Consider the following 25,382-nt stretch of genomic DNA (forward strand, 5'->3'; position numbering starts at 1 on the left):
TCTTCAATGAAGGTGACTGAGGTTACTGAGGGACAATGACTTCTTTTTTCACGTTCTCCTTTAAATCAGGAATCATACTAAAATTCAGTTTTGTGGGCTGACACTCTTGCTTGAATTCATTCTTCCTCTTGTATATCTATTTGCAGATCTATAACTTTTCTTAAATTTACTTCTCAAACATAATTTTCTCTTTAAAACATAGTTGCTCATGATACAGACATCCTTATGGCATTAATTCAGGAACAGGCTCATTCAGAAGAAAAAACAGAATTCAGAAACTGCATAGAGTAAACAGTAGGTATATTATGCTTAACTGTAAGTACATTTCTACTATGCCCAACACTGTGTGTTTTATCACTAGAAAAAAAGCTATTGGGAGACTATGAACCTGAAGAAGTATGTATTCACCAAAATATGTTTCAATTTTGTATTAACACACATTACAAAGTTAAACATAACAATATATATATGTTCTGAATACAAGAATTACAATAGCACCAGTCTTGTGATGTAAATAATGTAGAATCACAGTATTCACTGAATTATAGATATAAGTCTCTCAAAGCTATTATTATAATTTTAGAATGAGTGAATAAAGACCTGAAGGCATTCAGTAAGTTTCAGTGCGTACAAAAGAAATCTGGAAAACTTTTCTGATTTTTTTCAGATTAGAAACTTGATCTCCATGAAGTTAATACAACACAATTGTTTTAGAGTATTTTGGTTTGGAAGAAGTGCTCCTATGGCCAGTTGCCTATCTGTTTTTTTCATAATGATTGTCTTTCAGTCAACTGCTTCTCTGTCAAATTTGTTTGAAATTTATGAACAGATTTAAAAGATAATTGTCAAGGAGAGAAGGTGATTAAACGTGACAGGCACACAAAGAGCTCACATTGCCCGTCCCTTTGTAGAAATCTAGGCTATTGGCTGGGTTCTTTTCACTAACCTGTTGCATCTTGGTTCTGTTTCTCTTAAAAGGCATATGGATAGTTCTGGTAAAATAAATCCTCTGTTTATCCAGAAAGTGTGGCATCCATAGATGAACACCAGCATTTACATGTTCCTTGTTCTTACTGACAGCCTCTCAGAATTCCCCTGCAGATGCTGATCCTTTGAATACTGATTTTACCCTGAGTTTACTCAGAGTCTAATTCAAAAAGTATTGAAGACTAGAAAAATTCCCAATGACTCCCCAGGGTTTTAGGTCCTTTCTTTGCTAAACCTCATAGAGACAACAGCTTCCTATGGCAACAGAAAAAGTGATTTATTTGTGCTTTCCCTGATTTGACTATGTCATATTCTTTGAACTCCAGTATTCTAATAAAAGCTGTAAAAATCTCTGAGAAAATACTTAATTTTTAAGGACAAACAAGATTTATGAGCAAATATTTGGAACAGTTCATTGTATTGAAAAACAATTCATCAGCCTTTCAGGGCAAAAATATCCTTGCATCGCAGTATAAGAATTCTAGCTTGATTAGTGTATTGTATTAGATCTAATGCAACCAGTAAACACATATGGTTTGCACAACTATCAGTCTGTTGTGTACTGAAATCTCCACACTCTTGTATCATTTTATAGTATTTCAAATGAAATAATGAAAAGGGAAATGCTCCTCTCTTCTCACATAAAACAAACCTCTGAGATCACTGTTGTCTCAGCCTAGACGCGAGTCGTTTATTAGTTATTGATCAAGTAACAAGCACCTTGGCCAAAATTCCCTCTCTGTTTATGTCATTTATTTATTAAATAATTAGGAGAGGTATTTAATCTCAACAGTTTTTGTCAAGATAGCACCAGTAAACTCAGCAGTTTTTATAAAAAGAAGGCCCCAAAGGAATGAAAGTTTATGTCTAACCAAGCTCTCTTTGTCGATTTGCCGCAGAATTCCACCACACAACAGCAAGAGGTCCCAAGAGTGCTTTGTCAGATCCGAATTTTTTTTTGCAGTGAAAACTATTAGAAATAGAAACAGGTCTAGTTGGGTACTCAGAGGTACTTAGTTTGGGGAATTCTTGAAACAGTTAGTGTAGCTATGTTGATGTAAAAACTGCTTAAGCAAAAGTGTTAGTGTCCAGCAAAAGTTTCTAGATGCTTGGCATAAAGATTACCATGGCAAAAGAAAAAAGGAAATCCTGGATATATTTTGGCCTGTGTCTCTTGATACCAACAGTAAGGGTGATGAGGTTCTGTCCGCAGTACTTTTCCTGAAGTTTTGCAGTGCGCTTGTTCTTATCTGCAACAGTCCTTTCAGAAAGATTCTCGCCTGTATATAAAGACTGTCCAGCTACTCACATGCATATTCATTTAATGTGTCACAGGCGAGGAGGAAGGATAAATAACCCACAAATGCCAAAGGCAAGGAGAAGGGATAAATATCCCTGGAACAGCATCCCTCAGCCCAGAGAGGAGAGGTGATTCTGCTACATCTGTCCCTCACAGGACTGAGAAATTGCTGCGAGGAACCCCAGAAGGAGTTCTGCATCTCTAGTGCAAACAGTGTACGGAGGCAATTGATCTAGAGGCTGGCTGAATGAAGGACCTGACAGGGGATGAGGGGAGTATCAACTGCTGGCAGCAGGCAGGCAGATGGGAGGGATGGGTGTCCGTAAGGTACACAAGGGCAAATTCACCCGACTCAGTGCCACACCAACTGTCACACATTCATCATAGCCAGAGGAAGGGTTTGAGAGGAGCTCTGATTTTTTTTTTTTAGGAAGCCTATGACTTTTTTCTTTTTTTTTAAGGCTGACAATAAAAAGGTCCTAAAGGAAGATTTTTGACAGTTCAAATATAAATTTACAATAACGTTACAAATTGGTAACACTGCAACCGCATGTATTTAAAGTAAGTTAAAATTAAGTTATGGGCAGCTGTTTTTTCTTATTAAATGCGAATTTTTAAGCCTTTCCCAGAACTAAATCTGGATTTTTTGTTATTATTTTAAAAAACCTCAAATGCCTAATAAGGACTTAGGTTAATACTTTTCAAAAGCCATAGCTGCTTTAGAACAAAATACATCTCATGATTACATTGGTTTATACACACATATAAATCCTAATGATGTTCATGTATCACTAAATATGCTAAGATAATACTCTAGGATTAAGCTTCGGTATCAAGTTTTTTATATAGCATTAGACTTACAGATGTCCTATTAATTACACTAAAAATTTCAGCACCATTCTGCAACTTCAAAAAATGTTGAACAATTTTGGTTAGGAATGTAAAAAAATATGTAGCTCTGTGTGAGCAGATCCACCAGGATCTGAAGCTGGCCTTGGGAGGTAGAAAAAGAAATACAAGGCTTTACTCCTGTTGGTACTCTGTCACTAAATCCTACCATTGGTATTCTCATAGGTATTGTACTAGGGCATCCACCAAAGAAGCTCCAGTTTCCTGACGCGATGTCCTTCCCCTCGTCACCCAAAGGAACCTGGTTTTAGCCAGCAGAGTTTGCCCTCATTTCCACCCCAAGCAATCTTCTTCTTTTTGTGACTGCAGGATAAAACTGCAATTTTTATTACAAACAAATTAAAGCAACAGCCAATTCACACCCGCTCCTTAAGACTGAAGCAAATCAGCTGATGTGCTATTTTCTGTTAAAAAAATGAGGTATTTTTACACGAAAATGTGATGGAAGCCTTCAGGCCTAGCTCTTTGGTGTAAAAATACATACAAGTGAGAGATCAAAGTCTTTGGGGACAGTTCAAAACCTTAACCTGGACTTACTCTTTGCAACTGACCTCTATTCGTTGGGTAGACTCCAATGCATCTGCACCTCTGGCAGCATGTAAAATAAACTTTGCTGATAATTAGGACGCTTTTCTAACTGCATAGCCTCACATGTCTACAGATAAATAAAACTGAAACAACGTGTATGTCCACATGCTTTCACAGGGATCCTCCATTCTTTACAGCTTTCTTGAACATATATAGCCATTCCGTTTGACCTTCGTGCAGTCAGTTGCTTGCCATTTTCCTCGCTTCTGCACCAACACACAATTTCTTCCTCTCTTTGGAAAGTGGTAGGAGCCTCTTCTCCAGTTTACATAGGTTACAGGTTCTCCTCCATTCCACTCCCAAAGTCCAGGATTGACTTGGTCATTCAAGCCTGTGTGAAATCAGTAAGACAAAATCAGTGATGTTTATTGTCTGTGGAGCCTGATGCCAACAGAAGCATGTTGTTCTATCCCTTTGTTAGGAAATGCATACAATATTGTGCTGAGAGAAAAAAACATCTGGAAGAATACAAGTAAAATACAATTTAATATTTCGTAAGGCAATTAGTGCCATCTGAATAAGGGAAAATATACTTTTCCTCATTATTGCCTATCTAAAATGTTTTCTCTTTCCATCTATTGCATGTCTATCTCCTGCCAAGTTTCTCTTTTGATACTTAAGATGCCAAGCCGAATGTTATATTGAAGTCTGGGCAGCCTCAGATGCCTTCAGATTTGTTCTGAAAATAAAATCCTGCAGATCTGTTGAAATTAACAGTTGTAAAATTAGGTAGTGTTAATTAATACAAACTAAAACACGTCTTTTCACTTAGCCTCTGAGTTACTAAGACCAACATGGTTGACATGACCTGTCTTCTTAACTAGAAGAGACCAAGGTCAGAAGATTGACACAATGGTCTTGTAGTCTTTATTCTTATCAGAAGAGTTTATTTCTCTCAGGTTAACAGAACCATGGTTAACATTAAACATTAAACTGTTAAACATGATCCCAAACTAACTGTAGTTTTTAGAGTTAATTTAGTATAGCTAGTAAATTAATCTCAGAAGATTACTAAGAGCTGAAAATTGCAGTTCACAATTGGAAAAAAGAACCTAAAATGTGGACGGTATAGCAGAAACAAGGCAGGTTAGAAGAAAGCAGTAGCACTAGTCCATGACTAAGGCAGTCATTCACAGAAAGGGATCAGGAGGTACAGAGAAGGCCCGTCTGAGTTCTTTCCATTTCTCATGAAATGAAAGGTGTGTGAGAAGAAATAGATAGCGAAATCTAAAATGATGTGATTAAATCTTCTTTAACTGATCATCTAGTTAGTTCACAAGATTTCTGATACAAGATGACACCATTAAATTAGCAGTAACATAAATAATTTTTTGAAGTAAAGTTTAAAACAAGGTAAGTTAGAGATAAATAAAGTAACAGTCAAAAGAAAGTTGAGATAAACAAAAGCGCAGGAGCTCCATCAGAACTTATTTTCCTAGCTAGTGTTAGAATAGAGAAGATTTCAAGGCATAATCAGCCCAGCAATAGGCGACATGATAAACTCTTCTTCTTGATAAAGACTTATGAAGATAGCCAGGTGAATTATGGCTTTCAGTTTAATGCCTTGCTCTGAAGTAATAAAAGCAGCAGAAGGTTGAGGACAATGCGACATCTGAAAACGAGGCTGGAGCTGCCGCGACAGTTTCTGCTTTCCAGGGTGCAGAGGAACTCTAATCCTCGGAGGGGACAGTCAGCTGAGGTACTCACCTATCCAAAAGGGCTTCCTCCCGCTGAAGTCCCACAGCCACTGCATGTGTTGTTCATTAGCCACACTTGCTAGACTCCCCAGGTATCTAGGCTCAAGGAGAGAGGACAGAGTAATTAGCATTCCACAGAGTGACAGACGTCTCCCATCGACTTATCAGCAAGGGACACTGATTCTAGTATAAAGCATGCAACTAATGTTTCACAGGAAAACCACTACTTACTGGCAGGAAAGAATAATTACATGAAGATGAAGTCTTAAAATTTTTGATTACTTGGAGGGGAACTAAAGTCCTAGTCTGATTTTTCTAACAGAGGAATTAAATCAGCTGGGCAACTGAAAGAAGTGTATACAGGGAATGTGTACCTCATATTCACAAACTGTATTTTAAACCATTGACACAAGCATTGATACATTCCTTTCTTTAAAATAATAATATGCCCAGATTAAACTCCAAACCACTGAACAATACAGCTTCATCCATGTGGTAGCAGAGCAGTCTATATCTTTCAAAAATTGTGTTCTCATAAAACTAAAATTTTGAATAGTATTTGCCAGGAACTGTCAGCCACTTTCGTATTTATCCATCTTTTTGCCCCACTTGATATCATGTCACCTTTTAACCTGTCACACCTGCTGTTGCCTTCCCTCTGATGCTGAGCCACTGTCATTTCTGGTGTCCCTTATTTCTGACTGCCACTCAGTCAAACAGTGATGCCAAACCCTTCAGCCTCCCAGAACATCCTGGGTGATGCTTGATAGGGCCCAAGCAAACCACACTGCTCATCAAAACATGTTGTAAGGGAGGCAAAAACTCCTCTGGCAGCAGAAGGCGTCAATGGCAGTATGAGCATTTTGCTAATTCCATGACTGTTGCCAGATAACAGAGTATCGGTATTGCTCCAAAGAACATAAAGACTATCTTCTTCAAGAGCTGGGAGAACAATGAGACCTCAAGGGTGGCATGGCAGACTTGAACACACTATGGAGACCATGAACAGGTGCTTAGGCGTAAGCCCACCACCAAGCCTGCTGCGCAGTTAGAGACCTGTGTCTGGAGCTCCGTTCCTGTTTGCTGCTTTGTATCTTTTCTGACAGTATGGATCCTGTGGATGCCATCTTGTAACGCCACACAAGACAGGGAAGCAGGCACATTTTACATCAGGAGGAATTCAAAGTAATACCCCACAATATTCTTCACAGTCCCTATTGCACAAAGACTGGACCACTCCTTAATCTGGGCACACAGGGACATGGTATGGAACAAATTCATTGTAATACTGACAGGGTGCTCCTGCTGCAAAGGCCTTCTCCATTATCGCTAGAGTCAACCAAAGCAGCAGGGGATTCGCCACCTGCTCTGCTCTGCACGGTGGGTCTGCGGAAGCCGGCAGGAGAGCTGGGTGTTAGCCCTCACAGCCTGTGTATTCATGGCTGCCCTAGACCAAGCACCGCACAGTAACGTAGGTCCCATCAAGGGCCCCTCAAGTTCAGGGGCCACCGGAGAACAAAGTGCAAAGGGTCTCGCTGATGTCCGTGCAAGCTCTTCTTAGGTGGAGGGGTGGCAGGACAACCTTGGAAATATTGATTGTGACTTTACAATGGCAGACTGTCCCAGTGCGACGTGGTCAGGATTGTGCACCCGCTTATGGTACAGGCTTTCAAAACTTCACCCAGTGAAGCTCCCAGCAGAGCCTTTGACTGTGCTTCTCATCACAATCAAGTTTTGTGCGTGGTGTTGGGGACTGTATGTCCCCAGTGTGACACGCTTCCACACTTCTGGGCCCATCTACCAGGCACCAAATCTGCAGTCAACCAGGAACAAAGCTGTTACACTGACAAAAGCTCTTGGAAGGTTTTGTACTCCATCTTCTTCCTCAGACAAAAGGTCCAGGAAAGCAGGTTCAGTTAATGCAGGTTGTCCTCCCAGGGTAACTGGTTCAGCGGCAGGATGCCAATGCCCCTCACAGTGACTGTGGTTGGCCACTGGCCAAACTGGAGGCTAAGAAGAGATTTGGGCAGTAGCCTCTGTGGTATGACTACGAGCTGAGCAAGAACAAAAATAGAGCATTTTATCTGGCTTCTGCTTAAGGACAATCAAAGCCCTAGAACTAAGTTGTTTACTTTAAGTGAGCATAGGTTACCCCTGTTGTTTCAACTGTTTTAGGAAATGTGATAACAAAAAGCATCAATGTGTATCAGTAACTGCTATATCATTTATGACATACAGGGGTGGTCTGAGCTGTAGCAGTTTCAGACTTTTACTTCAGTGTGAGTACCAGGGAGAGACTTCAGCACGGTGACAGGAAAGCACTGCAATAATTATAACGTTATCTAATCTTTTCTCCATAGGAGTGCTTTCTAACTACTGCCTGAGAAACACACATGGCTGAAGAGAGAGCAACCATTCTAATTCTTACACCTAGTCAGGAGTTTTGATGTATTGTAGGGAAATGAGTACAGTCCCAAAGGAACATGCCGCTTATGATAATATTACTAACTGTACCTCTAGGCAGAGCGCCAGACGCAGGAAATGACAAGATAATGTTATTTATGGAGTTATGTAAATCTAGCACTTCCTAATTTAAATTGCTCTGGAGAAGGGGTCATAATGCCTTATTGAAAAAAAAAAACAAAACCAAAACCACACACATCACTGATTTTTGTGCTAAATAGGTCCATTTGAAATTATGCCTGTGTGCTTCAAAATTTTTGCTCTCAAGTGAAGAGCATCCGTCCTCTTAGAGCAATTGCCCGAACTAAGGAAATATTTTGGCTAGCCTTTGGCCTTGAAGTATTATATGCAAAACACTTAGCACAAAGACTTTGCTGCTTTTACATTAAATAATCCAATACGTTTAGAGAAGCTTTCTACCATTCTGATAAATCTCACTTCAGCAAAAGCACACTTGCCTAGCTATGAAGGTCTCCACAGTGCAGGAGGACGTTTATTTTAAACTGCTATAGTAAATCCATGTCCTGTACTGATGGTGAAGGAGGGTAGTGACCGAGAGGCTCTGCTTATCCCAGGCTTTTGTTTGATTACCTAGGGAGTAATCCTGGTGCCTGGAAATAGGTGTCTAGTGTTGCTTATAACGCCTTGCAGTATTCATAACATTCAGATGAGGCTGGCAGACATGATGCAGAGCTTTCAGGAGCCCTGTGCTTCCAGAGCGGCAGTTGAGAGTCAGACAAGATACACAGGGCCTTTGAAATGACTCAGGTACCTGAATCCCTATGCTGGAGTCACCAGCAAGAATATAAGTTAAACCAGTCACTTGCAGAACTAGCACTAGCCTTAGGAGAAGAGGGCAGCAGGTCCATCCCACTTTGCTATAGGCAGAATCACAGAATCACAGATAGTAGGGTTTGGAAGGGACCTCTGTGGGTCATCTAGTCCAACCCTCCTGCCAAAGCAGGGTCACCTACAGCAGGCTGCACAGGACCTTGTCCAGGCGGGTCTTGAATATCTCCAGAAAAGGAGACTCCACAACCTCCCTGGGCAACCTGTTCCAGTGCTACGTCACCCTCAGAGTGAAGAAGTTCTTCCTCATGTTCAGACGGAACTTTCTGTGCCTCAGTTTGTGCCCGTTGCCCCTTGTCCTGTCACTGGGCACCACTGAAAAGAGTTTGACCCCATCCTCCTGACACCCACCCTTCAGATATTTATAGGCATTTATTAGGTCCCCTCGCAGCCTTCTCTTCTTCAGGCTGAACAAGCCCAGCTCCCTCAGCAACGCTGAGCCATCGTGAAGGATCTAACCTACTACTTTAGATGTGCTTTTGACTGTGATTCCCAAGGACTGAGGCCACATGCTGCTAATATACAAACATCAAACAAAATAACAGCCCCTGCCTTACAAATCTGGCAGTAAAGGATCTGAAATCTGACCATATTCAAGCTGTAATTAAATGTTCAACTTCAAGAAGAGGAAGGTGTGACATGACTAACAAAGCCAGTTGTCTATCCAGTGGAGAGTCCTTACAGTGGCAGCAGTGAAACCATCCCACAGGCGAGAGAGTCCTGCTGCGCTGACCCTTGGGGAGAACATGTTCCTATGGGATAAAAAAGAACTGTGACATGAATCACCAAAATTGCTGCTAAATCAGGCTGCTGTGGGATCACTCAGCCGTAATATCCCCCAGATGCTTCTCTTTGTGTTGCCAAGGGCCTCTTCATACATGCAAAACAAAGCTAGAGAAATGAGTTCTTAAACATCCTTTCTTTCCAGTGTATTGGAGAATGGTTAGAAATGGTGCAAGATTTTCACAGCAATGAGCTGAGATTTTTTCCACCCACAGTATCACCATGACATACAGCGTCTTAAGTCAAGACAAGCACATTTTTGTCTTTGCTTCTATCCTGGCACATGGAAACTGAAGAAAAGTTTGGTATGCCACCTGCAACAAACAGATGCAATGTATGTCAGAGGTCGTTAGAAGCCCAAATAGGTTTGCATAAGCCCATGTACATATAGTTATGTGGAGATGACAATTGCTTCTGCAATGAATTGATAACATTGCTTTGATGGAATAGAATCATAGAATCGTCGAATACCAGGCTAGAAGACACCTCAAGGATCATCTGTTCTAACCTTTCTTGGCAAAAGCCCTGTCTAGACAAGGTGGCCCAGCACCCTGTCCAGCCGAATCCTAAAAGTGTCCAATGTTGGGGAATCCATCACTTCCTGGGGGAGATTATTCCAATGGCTGATTGTTCCCATTGTCAAAAGTTTTCCTCCAATTGGAGTCTCCCCAGGAGTAACTTATACCCATTAGTCCTCTTCTTTTCCATGTGACTACTTGTAAAAGGGGAGTCTCCATCTTCTTTGTAGCCACACTCTTAAATAATGGAACATGGTGATAAGGTCTCCCCTAAGCCTTCTTTTGTCAGGGCTGAACAAACCCAGTTCTGTCAGTCTTTTTTCACAGAATCAGAGAGTCACAGAATGGTAGGGGCTGGAAGGGACCTCTGTGGGTCATCTAGTCCAACCCCCCTGCCGAAGCAGGGTCACCTACAGCAGGCTGCACAGGACCTTGTCCAGGCGGGTCTTGAATATCTCCAGAGAAGGAGACTCCACAACCTCCCTGGGCAGCCTGTTCCAGTGCTCCATCACCCTCAGAGGGAAGAAGTTCTTCCTCATGTTCAGACGGAACTTCCTCTGCTTCAGTTTGTGCCCATTGCCCCTTGTCCTGTCGCTGGGCACCACTGAAAAGAGTCTGGCCCCATCCTCCTGACACCCATCCTCAAGGTGTTTATAAGCATTTATAAGGTCCCCTCTCAGCCTTCTCTTCTTCAGGCTGAACAAGCCCAGCTCCCTCAGCCTTTCCTCACAGGAGAGATGCTCCAGTCTCCTAGTCATCCTCGTAGCCCTCCGCTGGACTCTCTCCAATAGCTCCTCATCCTTCTCGAAGTGGGGAGCCCAGAACTGGATGGAGTACTCCAGATGGGCCCTCACTAGGGCAGAGTAGAGGGGGAGGAGAACCTCCCTCGACCTGCTGGCCACACTCTTCTTAATGCACCCCAGGATCTCTTTGGCCTTCCTGGCAACATGGGCACACTGCTGGGCCATGGTCACCGTGTCATCCACCAGCACTCCTAGGTTGCTTTCCACAGAGTTGATCTCCAACAGGTCCATCCCAAGCCTGTACTGGTGCATAGGGTTGTTCCTCCCCAGGTGCAGGACCCTGTACTTGCCCTTGTTGAACTTCATCAGGTTCCTCTCGGCCCAACTCTCCAGCCTGTCCAGGTCACGCTGAATGGCAGCACAGCCTCCCAGTGTATCCACCACTCCTCCCAGTTTTGCGTCATCAGCAAACTTGCTGAGGTTACACTCTGTCCCTTCAACCAGGTCACTGATGAATAATTTGAACAAGACTGGGCCCAGTACTGACCCCTAGGGAACCCCAGTAGCTACAGGCCTCCAACTAGACTCAGTGGCACTGATGACAACCCTCTGAGTTCTGCCATTCAGCCAGTTCTCAATCCACCTCACTGACCACTCATCCAGCCCACACTTCCTCAGCTTCCCTGTGAGGATGTTATGGGAGACAGCGTCAAAAGCCTTGCTGACGTCAAGGTAGACAACGTCCACGGCTCTCCCCTCATCTACCCAACCAGTCATGCCATCGTAGAAAGCTATCAGATTGGTCAAGCGTGATTTTCCCTTGGTGAATCCATGCTGACTACTCCTGATAACCTTCTTTTCCTCCACTTGCTTAATGATGATCTCCGGAATGAGCTGTTCCATCACCTTTGCAGGGATGGAGGTGAGGCTGACCGGCCTGTAGTTCCCTGGGTCCTCCTTCTTGCCCTTTTTCAAGACTGGAGTGACATTGGCCTTTCTCCAGTCCTCGGGCACCTCTCCTGTCCTCCAGGACTTTTCACAGATGATGGAGAGTGGCTCAGCAATGACATCCGCCAGCTCCCTCAGCACTTGTGGGTGCATTCCATCGGGGCCCATGGATTTGTGGGCGTCCAGATTGCTTAAATGATCCCTCACGCAGTCCTCCTTGACCAAAGGAAAATCATCCTCTCTGTAGGCTTCTTCTCTTACCTCCAGGGCCTGGGATTCCTGAGGGCCTGCCTTAGCACTAAAGACTGAAGCAAAGAAGTAATTCAGTAACTCTGCCTTCTCCATATCCTCCGTCACCAGGACACCCACCTCATTCAGCAGCGACCCCACATTGTCCCTAGTCATCTGTTTGCTGCTGATGTACTTGAAGAAGCCCTTCCTGTTGTCCTTGTCATCCCTTGCCAGATTCATTTCCAGGTGGGCCTTGGCCTTCTTCGTTGCATCCCTGCATGCTCTGACAAAGTTCCTGTACTCCTCGCAAGTGGCCTCTCCCTTTTTCCATGTTCCATGTACCCTTCTATTCCATCTGAGCTCCTCTAGAAGCTCCTTGCTCATCCATGCGGGTCTTCTGCCTCCTTTTCTAGATTTCTTTCTCAGGGGGATGCATTGCTCCTGAGCATGGAGGAAGTGATGTTTAAACAGCGACCAGCTCTGTTGGACCCCCTACTTTCTAAAGCCCTGGCCCACGGGATTCCTCCAAGTAGGTCCTTGAAGAGGCCAAAGTTAGCTCTCCTAAAGTCCAAGGTTTGATCCTACTTATTGCCCTGCTTCCTCCACACAGGATCCTGAAGTTCTCCATTTCATGGTCACTGCAGCTGAGGCTGCCCCCAACCTTCACATCCTCAACCAGTCCCTCTTTGTTTGTTAGTACAAGGCCCAGCAGCATGCCTCTACTCGTAGGCTCCTCCACCACTTGCATCAGAAATTTATCATTGATGCTCTGTAGGAACCTCCTGGACTGCGTGTGCCGGGCTGTGTGGTCTAAATAATAATCTCATTTTTATAGTAATAAAAATGATTCTTATTTTTGAGTGAAATTTGCTGATTTACTGAAAGTCAATTCTTGTCTTTTCATTTAATGTCTAACATTTGTTTGATCTATTAAAAACCAGGACTGACCTCCCTTCTGATTTTATTTCGTTGTTGGAACTATCAGCTAGTTAAATGTCAACAGTAGAACTATTAATAACAGAAATACCACAGTTGGTGGTGGTAGTTATTGCTGGGGGCGGGGGGGGGAAGCTGGGCAAAAGCACAAAACGAAATTTATTAAGTTATCGTCTTGTACCACTTTTAAGTGTGTGTCTGGGTTTGTACTTTCGTAAATCAGTTGCAGATGGAGGCCAGGAGTACTCCAGTGACCAAGACAAAGCTTCCTTAGTCTGTGGTAGTCTGACATTAATCGAATCATCACTGCCCTAGGATTCAGCTGCTTGTGGATCCAGTGATGTGCTTTGACTTTTTGTGTAGGTGTTTAACACTGTCATTAATTTACTGTTATTCAGTTTAACATCTACATTGCACACTATAGCCTTCAGCAAGAAGTTATCACCTACAAATAATATGGGTCACCAGGAGCACATTTTTTTAGGAAATGGGGAACACCTCCCAGCAGAGTGACATATGTTCCCAAGGGATCAACTGAATGTTGAAGCCTTCAGAGAATAAATATTAGAATATTCAGAACTTATGGCTTTTTTTGGAGAAGTAACAATATAAAAGCAGGTAATAGAAAACCATTTCAGGAGCCGAAATATGAAGTAAACCAATTAACGATGTGAAATCTGTGGTGAGCTCACAAAAGCAGGTAGCATTTACATTTCAGTAAAGAGTAACTTCTATCAGCTGGGAGGTATTAGAACCAAGACTTTCCTTGTGCTTGTTGCCAGGACAACATAATCTGGCAACAGTGGAATGAATCAGGTTTGTTATGCATGCTTGTCCATGCTTGTCCATGCTTCATGTTTCCTACGTGTCCTTCAACCACTTACGGAATATATTGTTTCTTTCATCTCCAACTCTTCCCTGTTTCAGTTTTCATTTAATGGAGTAATGGAGAGGTGTGTTAAAGCCCCTCCTACTGTGCAGCTTGGTCTTCCACCTGGCACTCACAATTCAACACAAGGTACAGAACATGCATGATCCCAGGGCAAGCCCCATGTTACCATGCCTAGCATTTCTTTCAGCCCTAAGCTGTCACTCCTAAAACCGAAATCACAAAGCAGGCCTCCAAAGGGCAGGACTGGTGGATTTTCTATTTGTCTCCTACTTTTAGACAACTATTATTATTTATTAGCTTTTATTTATCCTTTAAAATCATAATTTTACTGTTAATTTGAATGTTAAAGTTTTCAAGTGGTTACTGAATCTGAAGAGCTACATCTTCAGAAGAATATGGTGAGGCACATAGGGGCTGCCAACATTGTACTATGGCTATAACAAGTGAAGGTAGAGCCAAGAATGTGGTGAGTCAGAGAGGATGAAAGACTGAGTCTTCATTTCTCCCAAACTAACTCTCCCACTAGGAAAGCATCCTTACTGCATATGGACAACTTTGGGAATTCATGCTGTGAATAAGGTAGTGTCACCACCTGAAACATGATGAGACTAACGGTATTTCTGTCCTCCACTGGGTCTGAATCCCAGGGCTTGTTGCATTTTTTTGGGGAGCTGTGCAGCACAGCCAAAGTAGGGCTTATCTGAATAAACGTGGCCTCGAGAGCAGCGTTCGGCTCAGGGCAGCAGCAGTGCACAGCAAACACACACTCTTGGAGAAGTCTCTTACTGTTCTCTGCAAGCCCGAGCGGCAGTGTTCCAGGTGACCTTGTGATTCACTACCAGGAGGTAGCAGCTGCCCCCGTGATGACGCCACTCAGAGGGACATTTGTTCGTGCTTGCCTCCTGAAATAGAAGAGGGAAAGGCAAAACAGACGCTTGCTTACAGTGATCTAGGTCTGTGCGCTAATAGACAGAAGGCTGAGGTGCTGCTTATGCCCTCCACAGAACTAAATTGAACATGAACTTTGGTGTGCATCAGCAAAGCTACAGCACTGTTTAAAAGATACAAAGAAATAAATGCCTGCCAGAGGAGCCTACAATTTGTAATGAGTAGCTTTAAACCTGACATGAGGTTTCAGTTTCAAAAACTCTCTTAAAGAGACCACATTAGTTTGGACACCATTTTCTGCCTCTTGCGGTCTGTGTACGGAATGCAGTGCAACAAAATTCAGCATGACACCTTACGTGGCAGAGGGGATGTACGCTTACAGAATACCCAAGTGAGCTAATTTTAATAACTCCCGCTCATTCTTTCACAGACTTTGTTCACTGACTGTCTTATGCCCACGTCCCCACCAGTACCAAGACATCAGTGCTCGCATGGTTCATCCAGAAGCGCCTATGGGTGACAGAGATGCAAGGCAAGCGCTGTGGTGAAGCCCTTATCGTGTCTCTGGGAATCTTCTTTACTGGTGACAGCAAATGTGACTCTGGACAACTCTTTTATTCTCTGTATAAGTTAATAGTATTTACAGGAAGGTCCTTTGCTTGAGGGTCTCACTGATCATAAACTCCATGCCCTGATTTAGATGTATAGTCATGGTGACATTTTTACCTTGCTTTGGGAATTCCAGAATTTCCATATTATCCCATCACACTGAAATAACTTTTGAGTGCTTTCTTCATAATGCAAGAGCCCCTTTAAATCTGGTGTACAGGCCTTTGGAAAAGAGTGAAAGTCCTGTGAAGAGAAACGTCATTTTGACACTTGAAGGAAAATACTTAGACAAAACAAGACACATGAAACAGATTAAACAGGCCTTATATTAAAACTTTATGACATTAAAACTCTGTAAAGGCCGAGTTGTTAATTTACCTCTGTACTGGTTAAACTCAGCTTTGGAGTGGGAAGGGTTAAGCTGCAGATCTCAGAGGTGTTAAATCATTTTGGAAAACAGCATGACTGAAAACAGATGGTGAAAATGCCTATGAAACAAAAGGTTTCATACCTGATGTCTTGAGCTTGGTTCAGATGCCAGTTCTGCCTTATCAGCTTGTGGGATTTCTGTCTTCCTGGAGGAGACATTTATCTGTGGTTGTGCTTGGCTAATTACTGACACTTGAGCCTGCTTGTTTGCTTTAGCTGATGAGGTGTCATCCTCTATTTTGAGTGATACCAACCCGTGATACTTCGTTTTGCAGTATGACATAGACACAAGCAGAACAGAAGAGGGAAAAGAGAGGGTTAGCCCATACAAGCAACTCAAACTCCACACTCTCACAAAAAAGACATTATAATACAAATTGTTTCAAATCAAGGGGAAGTGGCACCAAAGAAAAAGGAAGATACACAGAAAAAAAAGTATTGGACACAATGAATTATTAACAGTGATAAAGCCTGGAAAGAACAGAATCAGAAAGAAATCACAGAAATGTCTGAGCAGTACTTATAGTAATACTCTTACTTTGAAAACCACATCAGTTCCGTTTCTAAATACAGATGAAGGTTGGACCTGAAAATGGTAAAACAGCCGAAGAAGATGGGCATGTTAATGCATTATAGAAACAAAAAGACGTTATGCAAGGCTTATTACAAGATCTAGGTTACAAATGAAGAAGAACATATCTTGGGTTTTGTTCTTTCTCTTTCAGAGAAGAAACGGATCATCTCTATAAACAGCAATTAAAAATCACACATTACAAGTGTGTTTATAAACAGATTCCATTAACTTGCAAGATCACAGTAGCAGAATGTTACTAAACCACCAGGTTAAACCACTGTAGCTTAAGCAGGAAAAGTGATGGGCAGGTTTTAAGTAACTATTCCCTGTTTAAGCTAACAGTATTTTCAGATTTACAACTGCCAGAGCAGATGCACAGTTTCTATCAATTGGCCTGGCTCCAGTGAATTCTTTCTTCTAGCTGACCCATAATTTAGACAAGATTAGAAGCTGCATTATCACTGAAGTTGCTTGATGCATGTCCCGCCCCCCTAACTTTTTTTTTTCTTCCTCTCTTGTATACATGCATCTTCAAACTAAGAATATTTTCAACGCACACACACACACACACCCCTCGTATTTTTAAATAGCTCTCAGGTCTGACTCAAAGCAGACTCAAGTAATGTGGTTATTTGTACGGTCAGGTAGGATCACTAGAAAAATATGACGACTAAATGAAGATATTGAATCCCAATGAATTCACAAATCAGTCCATTGCTGCACTACAGAAGTGCCTTACTAGTCTGCCATTTCCAATCACTCTCAGCCTAGTCCTTGACTGATTCACCAAGCTGTGTTCCTGCCGTGGGTCCCCTCCATGCTCTCTCATCCCTTTGGAAGGAGGCAGTGGGATCCCTTCCAAGGGAGCAGTGCCAGGCCTGGGAGGTGATGAGGAGCCCGAGGAAACTGGAAACAGTGTGCCTCTCCCCCAGAAGTCGTGCTGGCTTTGGCCAGAGGAATGGGAATAGCTGCACTGACCTGAAAGCATAAAAAATGGCAGATGGTCAGTTCTAACTGCATGAGCAGATAAGTGGTCATGTTGACATGGGCACATAAACAGCCTTTCATTAAGAGTTGGATGATTCTTTCACTTGATGTGGTTGATTTGCTATTTGTTCAGTCATCCTCATTTGTGGGGTTTGCTATGACTATGACTGCAACTACTATCTGTATATGTATGTTTTTATATGTAATGCATCTGTCTACCCACAGATCAGAATTTCAGCCAAGCATCTGCTGAAAATACCTGTTTTCATGCATAGATTGGGGTTTGGAGTGCTGTTCTTTTGGTCATGGATAGACAAGGGTCTTTGACTGATAATGGTGATACCTCCATCATGCCCAGACAATTTTCTCTTCAGAAATCCAGGATGCTATTGTTCCTGCAAGCTAGTTGTGTCAATTAACTCCTGATTTACATTATGAATGTTAAAGAGAGAACAGATCTGAAATTTTAAAAGGAGGTTTTTGTAAAATTAGGCCTAATTTATTGCAACACAAGTATTTAAAATATTGTTTCACTAAGCACCAGAAGAAAAATCACTCATCAGCTTTGATAGGACTCAGCTGCTTTGCTAGTTATCTGTATTTTTCTACAGTTGCTTATTTTTTGGTGTGATTTTAGGCACACCACATTTGATCATTGAAAAACATAATAATAATAATACAGGCATAAAACCTAAACTCTGTAATGATCATTGCTGTGTGCTGTAATGTTGTGGACTGTGTTTGTTAAGCATTAGAAAATGTATGTTTAAAAGGTGGGTTTAGCTGTTAGGCTTCTTTTTTGAGAGGAAAATAAATCTTTTTTCGGAAGTATATAACAACTGTCATACAATAACTGTATAAAAAAAGATTCTAATGGACCTAAAAAACATTTTTTCCCCATTTTAATAAATGAGAACTGAACTCTTGTTGTTATGAAAAGTGGCTTCTTTCCTTGCACCCTTCTCATTTCGTACTTGTTGCTTTCTCCATGCTGTGTTTCCTGAGGATGAATATGATTGCATGAGAGAAGAAAGAGTCTGGAACTGTCAAGCCTGTTCGCTCAAAAAAGTAATTAAGCATTTTAATCTGAGTGTTAGGAACAACTTGCAGTTGAAAATAAGTAGCTACTCAACCAAGATTGTCCCACCTTCTTAATGATGAAGATCAAAAGAGAGTACCTCCTTTTGAGTCCAAAATTTTCACTACAGCTTTTGTCCGGGTGCCAAGAACAGCATTCACAGGGGAGTTCAGAACTACTTCAAAGACTTCATCATCTTCCTCTAATCCATCATAGGTAATTGCTATACTCCACGTCTTGGTTGACATTCCTTACAGAAATAAACATTTTAATTACTCTTTAAGTGCGATTTCAATCAATTGGGGTGTCAAAGAAATATATTAATTAACATGTCTGCAGCTAGAATGGAGTAGCTGGTGTATGCTATTGTGCTCCTACTAACTGACTGGACTCCTGCTGTTCGCCCAAATAACATTAAGTTCGAATTTATTCCTGGGCAACGTTGATTCAGTTCAAGTGCATACACTGTAACAAAAAGCTGCTGCGGATGTGGAAAATGACACTACAATAGATAGATTTAGGACTTCCATTGCAATTTTCAGGATAAAATGTATCATATGCTTTTTATCTTGAAAGCTTAATTTTAGAGAGAACAGTCATCTAAAATAACTGCAAATTGATAAAAGACTATGTTAGATTTAAGTACAACCTTTTAGGTAGATTTTATACTTGGTTACAAAATTTTTACTTGGTTACTTGCATTTACAGGGTAACTTCAGGCTTGTTTTATGGAAATGAGAAAAGATTTCAAGATAAAGGACTACATTGGTTATTACCCACAAGTCTACAAAATTTGTTGACAATAAGTCAGAGGCAGCAGGACAGAAACAGATCTCAACGTACACATTGCTGTCAACAAAACATCTTGGGAACTGTTTCTGCATCACAAAGTCGGTGCTGACATCCAAAATGAATGTCAAAGATACATGCACAACATTGTAAAAAAAAAAAAAATCTCTGCACCCTTGTGACACTTTTCATAACCTCTATTTCCTTGCTCCTTTCCTGTATGAATCGTCTAGCCAAGAGAAGCTGTCAGCAGACCAATAAACCTGGACAGGGTCTTTTTCTGCTCCTTTCTCTCACAATTTATTGATTGCAGTCTAATGTGCCAATCAGTGAACTCATTGTTAAATTATTCAGTGTACTGCTTCATACCTGGATCAAACTGAACAAGCTTGGAAGGAGTCACTGTAAAGTCCTTTCCCAGCACAGCAGAGATTTCGTTGACCTGCGAAGAAATCGAACAGTAAATGCCATGCTGTGACCTATTTCACAAAATGGCTGCATTCTGCTATATGCTGAAGCTACTGTCTGCCTCTCCATAGAGACTCAAAAAGACATACCAACCCACACATGCACTTAGACTGAAAAAAGGGATAAAGGCCTAAAGAATAAACCTTGTGATGTGCCACTGTCATTCAGTCCTTGCTCATGGTTTAAATCTTATAATGAAAAAAACTCTCTCATCTTAAAATTTTGCCTCATCCCCTCTCATACTGCTGCTTGACAGCATCAGATAATACTGCTGTTCACCATGGGTGAGGACCCAGCCATACCTGGCTCATGCACAGGCACACGATGGCATCCTGGAAGCGCAGCAGCAGCCTGGTCACGTTTGCCCTCTCTGAGGTGCTGGAAGAAGCATTGGCATGCAGAGCTGTCTGTCGGCCCCAAAGACTTACTGGGATAGGCATGAACCCTTATGTACATACGTATGGGGACTCCAGTGACTCCCTGAATTTTCATAGGAGACAGACAGAGGACACCAGCTTCCACACTGTGTTCTTGATGCTGGGATCAGTTTCACCAGTGTTTTTAGCCAAGTGACAACCAGAGTAGAGTCACAGGAATCCATGAAGGATAAGGGCAGGCTGGCCGCTGGTGAAGTCAACAGCAAAATCCCCACTGACTTCAGTGCAGGAAAAATCAAAACTATGTTCCCAATTAGGGCTAGAATCCTAAGAAACTCGGAGGGAAACTTGTAGTGATTTTCTAGCAAGGGGAGCTGGTAAAAGCCTGGAATTCACATTTTAGGAGGAAAGATAAAATTTGTGATGCCAAGTTGCACAAAACCTGTTTTACAAAATTATAACCTGCAGCTTTCAGTCTAATTTTTCTGACATGAGAGAGGTTGTTACTGAAGGTAAAGGGACTTCCTTGGGCTATTGGCTAGCCTGATGGCAGTGGAGGGGAGAAATGGCAGAGGGTGCCATGACTGTGGAGTTGAAGGTCCATAGTTCCTGGGTTCCTTCAGCCTGAGCAGGGAAATAAGAAGTACCAAGGCCACAGGCTGCCCAAAGCCTGAATTTTAAAGTGGCAAATCCTGGAAACCCAGCTTCTGAGCACAGTGACAGAGGAAATTGCCTGCTCTGTCACAGAAGGTCCTCAAAACTGAAATACTGCTCCAAAACATTCCAGTTTTGGTTGATCAGTGTTTCAACTTAAAAATCAGAATGTTTTGTCAGAAATTTTTCAACCATCTGTACTGGTAGGGACAATGTCCTGGTAAGTCTGGATTGAGTTATGTGGCCTCTTTGCTGATTACTGAAATACCTTTACAGACTGAGGAAGAAATTAACGGGCTCCACTACTTAGTAATAGGCTTCCAGTTAGGAGCTTGGCTTTTAGGTTTACCTTCACTGCAATAAAAGCGGACTCTGCAGTGTGTCCTGTCCTGGTGATTTTCAGAGGCACCACTCCCACGCTTTCACACACTTCATACTCGGTCTGTTGCATTTCAATCCGAGACCACCGCAGCTCCAGCCTGCGGGAGAGGAGGAAAAGCCCGTGTGAAGCAGAGCCACCTCCCCTGCTGCCCCCTCCCCTGCTGCTCCGAGGTTCAGCGAGGAGCCCTTTCTCTCCTGACTGCTGATTTAGCCAATACACACACTGGGTCTTTGTTCCCAAATCAACACATTTGTGTGATTTGGCTGATTAGAAGGAGGGAGAGGTGGTTAATAAATCTTCCAGTCAAGCCCTGGTCGACCCCAAACCAAGCCTGAACCTTGTTTCAGAACCAGGCAAGTTCTGCAGCAACTTTGAAAAGAGCGGAGTTTGTCCATGAGACCAAATAGGCCAAAATAAGCTGTCAATGTTTCTTCCTCGTTCCCTTTAACACTGTAGTTTTATTTTACTCTCACTCCCCGGTATTTTCTCTGCTATATCCTCCTTTCTTCCCGCCTTCCTTCATCTATCCTCTAACTCTCCTTCTCTAGCATATAGGGCACACTCCAGGACTTCACCGCCTCTGTGCAAGTGCCCTCCCCACTCCCCTTACACTAATACTCTGTGTTCTTCACTCTTCAGCCATAGAAGTGGCTGAGTCCAGGCATCTCGCACACTGAATTTCAGAATTGTTTATAGGAGATGTGACCAGATGTTGGAGGATCACATGCTGCACAAGGTAGCAAATAAAGATCTCACCATTTTAAAAGCTGTTATAAAAGTCAGTGAGAGTCAGAGAGGAATGAGAGAGAATGGAAAGAAGGAAAATTATCTGTGCTACTTACAAAACAATGTGAACTTTTCTAAAACAGATTTCTAGACCTTTCAGGGTTGACTAGCTGTAACACCAGCTAGTCCTGCTATATCCTCTGATACTCATTTTATGGGCAACCCATTTAGAAACTGATTTGCTTTATTTTTGCTAAAGAGAATGCATGTGCCAGATGTAGTCCAGCAGCATTCAGATAAAAGCTGGGATTTGATTTTAATAATATCAACAAGCAAATCAAACTTCTATTTTGAACCAGCGACCATTAGGAGAAAAATTGTTTAAAAAAAAACAAAACCAAAAAACCTCTTACATGCTTTTAAATCCAATATTAAAAATATTAATTTTTCCTTGAAAGCCAAATTCCCCTTTATTCTGAGGTCCAGTGCAGGTGACAGATAAATGCTACTTCTCTAAAACTCATTTTCCGTACAAAAAGTGCTTTCTCTTTGGTCTCTTTGTAAAGCTGTGATGCTATGCACTCCTGTTCACAGGCAAGAAGCTGCACTTCCCAGCATGGGTACTGGTGCTGGTCCCCATTCCCAAGCCAGCAGAGCCAGCTGGGAATCGCTCAGGCTGCGGGGCTGGATGCGCTTGTGTGTGGGGACATCTCGGCACTCAGCGTCAGCTGCCGAAACGCTGCCTCTGCTCTGTCCCCCCCCGAGTCGTGGAGGGACGTGCCCTGCGGAGGAGCCTGGCCCTCAGAGACAGCTCTCCGCTCCTGGTCCCTTGCCACGAGCCCTGCTCTGCGAGTAGCCAGTTTAACCCACCAAAATAGTGTTAGTTATTCTTCTCCGTTACTCGTGATTAAATAAATTGGTTGAACATTCAGCCCTGTTTTCAGAAATAAAGAGAAAAGTTGCCCCTGTGGTAGAGCTACTCCCACTTTTGGCCTTTATCATCAAAGCACGGTTCAGATTATACCCCAGTCTCTAATTTTGGTACATTAGGCTTATCATATGTCACAAGGAAATTTTGACAATATGCCTGGTATAAATTTTGGCAGCGATGACAAAGAAGATGCTGTGTGCTCTCCACCTTCTTTCAGTGCTCTTTTGCAGGAATTTGTCTCCCATTGCATTTGCGGCTTGATATCAGGCTTGTGAAAAAAGTGTTGCTGTCAGCACAGGGCAAGAGTGACCTCCAGCTGCAGTACCCTGTACACGAAGCAACAGTCCCAACCCTCAGCACCCAGCATCTCAGATCTCCAAATGCCCAACCGCCGCTTTGAGTCAACTCTGTTACATGTTTTCCTGTGAGGCCCCAAAGGCCCTTGGGAACTGTGCCCCAGTCTAACCTGGAGCTAGCCCTTCGTATTTTGCTTCCCCGAGGGGAAGAAACCTCCTCTACTCTTCACGAAGCGCAAGGGCAGCTTGAGTTGTAGCCATGTTCACGCCTGCGCGGCTCCAAGCCCGGCGCAGGTTCATTTGCCCCAGGGGTGGCACGCAGAGTGCACTGCAGCACACCCCGCCGAGGGTCCGAGCTACCTGTGGGGCACCGCTGAGTTTCCGCTGGCATCTGTGACTTGAATCTCCAGGCTGTCTGAATTCACTTCGCACGAGGGGTTGATGACGTAAAGTATGATTTTGCTGTTTAAATCCTTTTGGCTAAACCTTTCCTGAATAAATCCACCTGGGAGAGAAGAGAAACATTCTGGTGAATCAAAAGCCTGTTAACAGAAGAACAAGGTAGCTCATACAGACTGTTTTCAACTTTTCTCTTTGTTGAACATTTAGACAACCTGAGATACAGAGACCTGGTTCTATAGCTAAGCAACAACATCCCAGCTTGTTATGAGCCTCAGCCAATTTCTTCCCATGTGACACTTTTTATCAAATGGCCACTTCCAATATCCATCCTTTATTTCCCTTGACACAAACAAAAAATTGTTTCTCAATGGCAGCTACTAACAATCATCTCAAACTCTTTGAGGATTCATGATGAACATGAGACTCGGGTTTTAGTGTAAAAGCTTTCATACTACATTCAAACCTTGCCCAAATTTTGCTAAGAAATTTTGTTTTCCTCTGTCAAGCAAACCTCAACAGGGTAGGTTTTGGAATCTGGTCTGGTATGTTCCAAAACACAGAAATTATAGAAGACAGCACCTGTTGTTATATTTTCCAGGTAGCCATAATGAGGACCTCGTAAAATCTTAAAAATTATTTTGTCGTCTTCTGTATTGGGATCAGATGCCTTCAGGGACCTGGCAGTAATATAGATTCCATAATTGCCATTCTTCAGCAGTTCCACATCAGAAAAGCAATGGAGGCGAATAATTTTTGGTGCCATTTTGTCCAAATGATCCACCTAAATCAAAGTTAGAGAAATGTATATTCATTTTACAGCATCAGTATGTTCTCTGTCGTACTTTTGCTAAAAGCACAGTAGCCTGTTCAGGGTGGCACTAGACTCTTTGACTTGCAGTCTGCTCCAGAAGAATTCTGATCTCCAGTAAAGTACTACTTCCCATGAGAGACTTCCAGGCCCAGACTGCCCAGTCGCTTGCTGCGTGCAGCAGGATACAGCACACACTGGGGAGGGCATCGTAAATTCTGTGTACCTCTGACCTGATGTCCTACACTCCCCATAGTCCTTCTCCTTTTTGATGTGATTTTCTTCACAACAAATGAAAACTCCAGCAAAGTTTTCTCACCTCTGTTTTACAATAACAAGCATGGAAACCTAAGGATTATGATAATCACAGTCATCATCCTGGCCAATATGCCTCCTCGAATCTGTGCCACCTTTTACAACCACTGATGCATCTGCTAGCACTCTGCAACAGTTGTTTGTGTTTCCATATCTCATCTTCTGCTGAAATGGCATTCCTCGCTCATCATGTAACTAAGACTTCGTCATCAGGAAAAGTTAGGAGCCTCTTTGTTAGTATCAGTGCTTTGAGGCATGCAGATTTTTGACATACAATGCAACCAGGTCTGCTCTGCATACGGAAACATGCCGGACAGAAATGTACAAGAAGTCATAGCAAAGGTGTCTGAGCCTGTGACACAGTGGAGAAGAACTGAAAATGAGGGAAATGGGAACTGAACAGAAAGATCCTAGTAAAGAAGGGATGAATCAGAGCAGGCGTCTTACAAGGACTCCCAGAAGGAAGACAGGCTGTCCAGTGGTGGGAGCAAAGTGGCTGTGATTTAACATTCCTGTGATGTAAAGATCAACAGTCATGCTAGTATCCTTCACCTGCCAATCAGTGGGTCAGGTACCAAGTGGGAAAGCAGAGCAGGAGGAAGTTCATTCCTCCCCATGAGATTAGGGTTGAGATTTCTATGTAAAATATTTTAGCAAGTATAGAAATATATACTTGCTTGTATTTATATAAGCAGGATGTCTTTCTTCTCTGAAATACAGTCTCTTTCTTTGCACTCTATAATATAAATTCTTTGCCTGAGTAATGCTTTGGTGCAACTAATTCTCTAGGTAATTTATTCACAGAACACAGAAAGCAACCATTTT

The 25,382-nt window shown here is 42.5% G+C and overlaps 1 protein-coding gene and 1 long non-coding RNA gene across 4 annotated transcripts in view; one reads left to right on the plus strand and one right to left on the minus strand.

Annotated features, from left to right (window-relative positions):
* Nucleotides 1-15,520, plus strand: part of LOC142358864 (uncharacterized) — a 31,951-nt gene extending 16,431 nt beyond the window's left edge. Inside the window, exon 3 of the long non-coding RNA XR_012761910.1 lies at nucleotides 15,163-15,520. This is a non-coding gene — a long non-coding RNA (uncharacterized LOC142358864). The remainder of the gene's footprint in view (nucleotides 1-15,162) is intronic.
* FREM1 (FRAS1 related extracellular matrix 1) overlaps nucleotides 342-25,382 on the minus strand; it is a 72,993-nt gene continuing 47,952 nt past the window's right edge. Inside the window, exons 25-37 of one of the 3 annotated variants that reach the window (XM_075411154.1) lie at nucleotides 24,252-24,275; nucleotides 24,014-24,215; nucleotides 23,393-23,537; nucleotides 21,047-21,176; nucleotides 19,568-19,640; nucleotides 18,510-18,659; nucleotides 17,084-17,322; nucleotides 16,309-16,356; nucleotides 15,853-16,032; nucleotides 15,459-15,584; nucleotides 14,631-14,746; nucleotides 5,492-5,577; nucleotides 342-4,115 (exon numbers count right to left, since the gene is read on the minus strand). In XM_075411154.1, coding sequence (XP_075267269.1) covers nucleotides 3,916-4,115; nucleotides 5,492-5,577; nucleotides 14,631-14,746; nucleotides 15,459-15,584; nucleotides 15,853-16,032; nucleotides 16,309-16,356; nucleotides 17,084-17,322; nucleotides 18,510-18,659; nucleotides 19,568-19,640; nucleotides 21,047-21,176; nucleotides 23,393-23,537; nucleotides 24,014-24,215; nucleotides 24,252-24,275 — 1,719 coding nt within the window. In that variant the 3' untranslated portion in view covers nucleotides 342-3,915. The remainder of the gene's footprint in view (nucleotides 4,116-5,491; nucleotides 5,578-14,630; nucleotides 14,747-15,458; nucleotides 15,585-15,852; nucleotides 16,033-16,308; nucleotides 16,357-17,083; nucleotides 17,323-18,509; nucleotides 18,660-19,567; nucleotides 19,641-21,046; nucleotides 21,177-23,392; nucleotides 23,538-24,013; nucleotides 24,216-24,251; nucleotides 24,276-25,382) is intronic. The other 2 variants (XM_075411155.1, XM_009934471.2) reach the window with 2 other exon arrangements.

The sequence above is a fragment of the Opisthocomus hoazin genome, chromosome Z (genome assembly GCF_030867145.1).
Source record: "Opisthocomus hoazin isolate bOpiHoa1 chromosome Z, bOpiHoa1.hap1, whole genome shotgun sequence".
Classification (NCBI taxonomy): Eukaryota; Metazoa; Chordata; class Aves; order Opisthocomiformes; family Opisthocomidae; genus Opisthocomus; species Opisthocomus hoazin.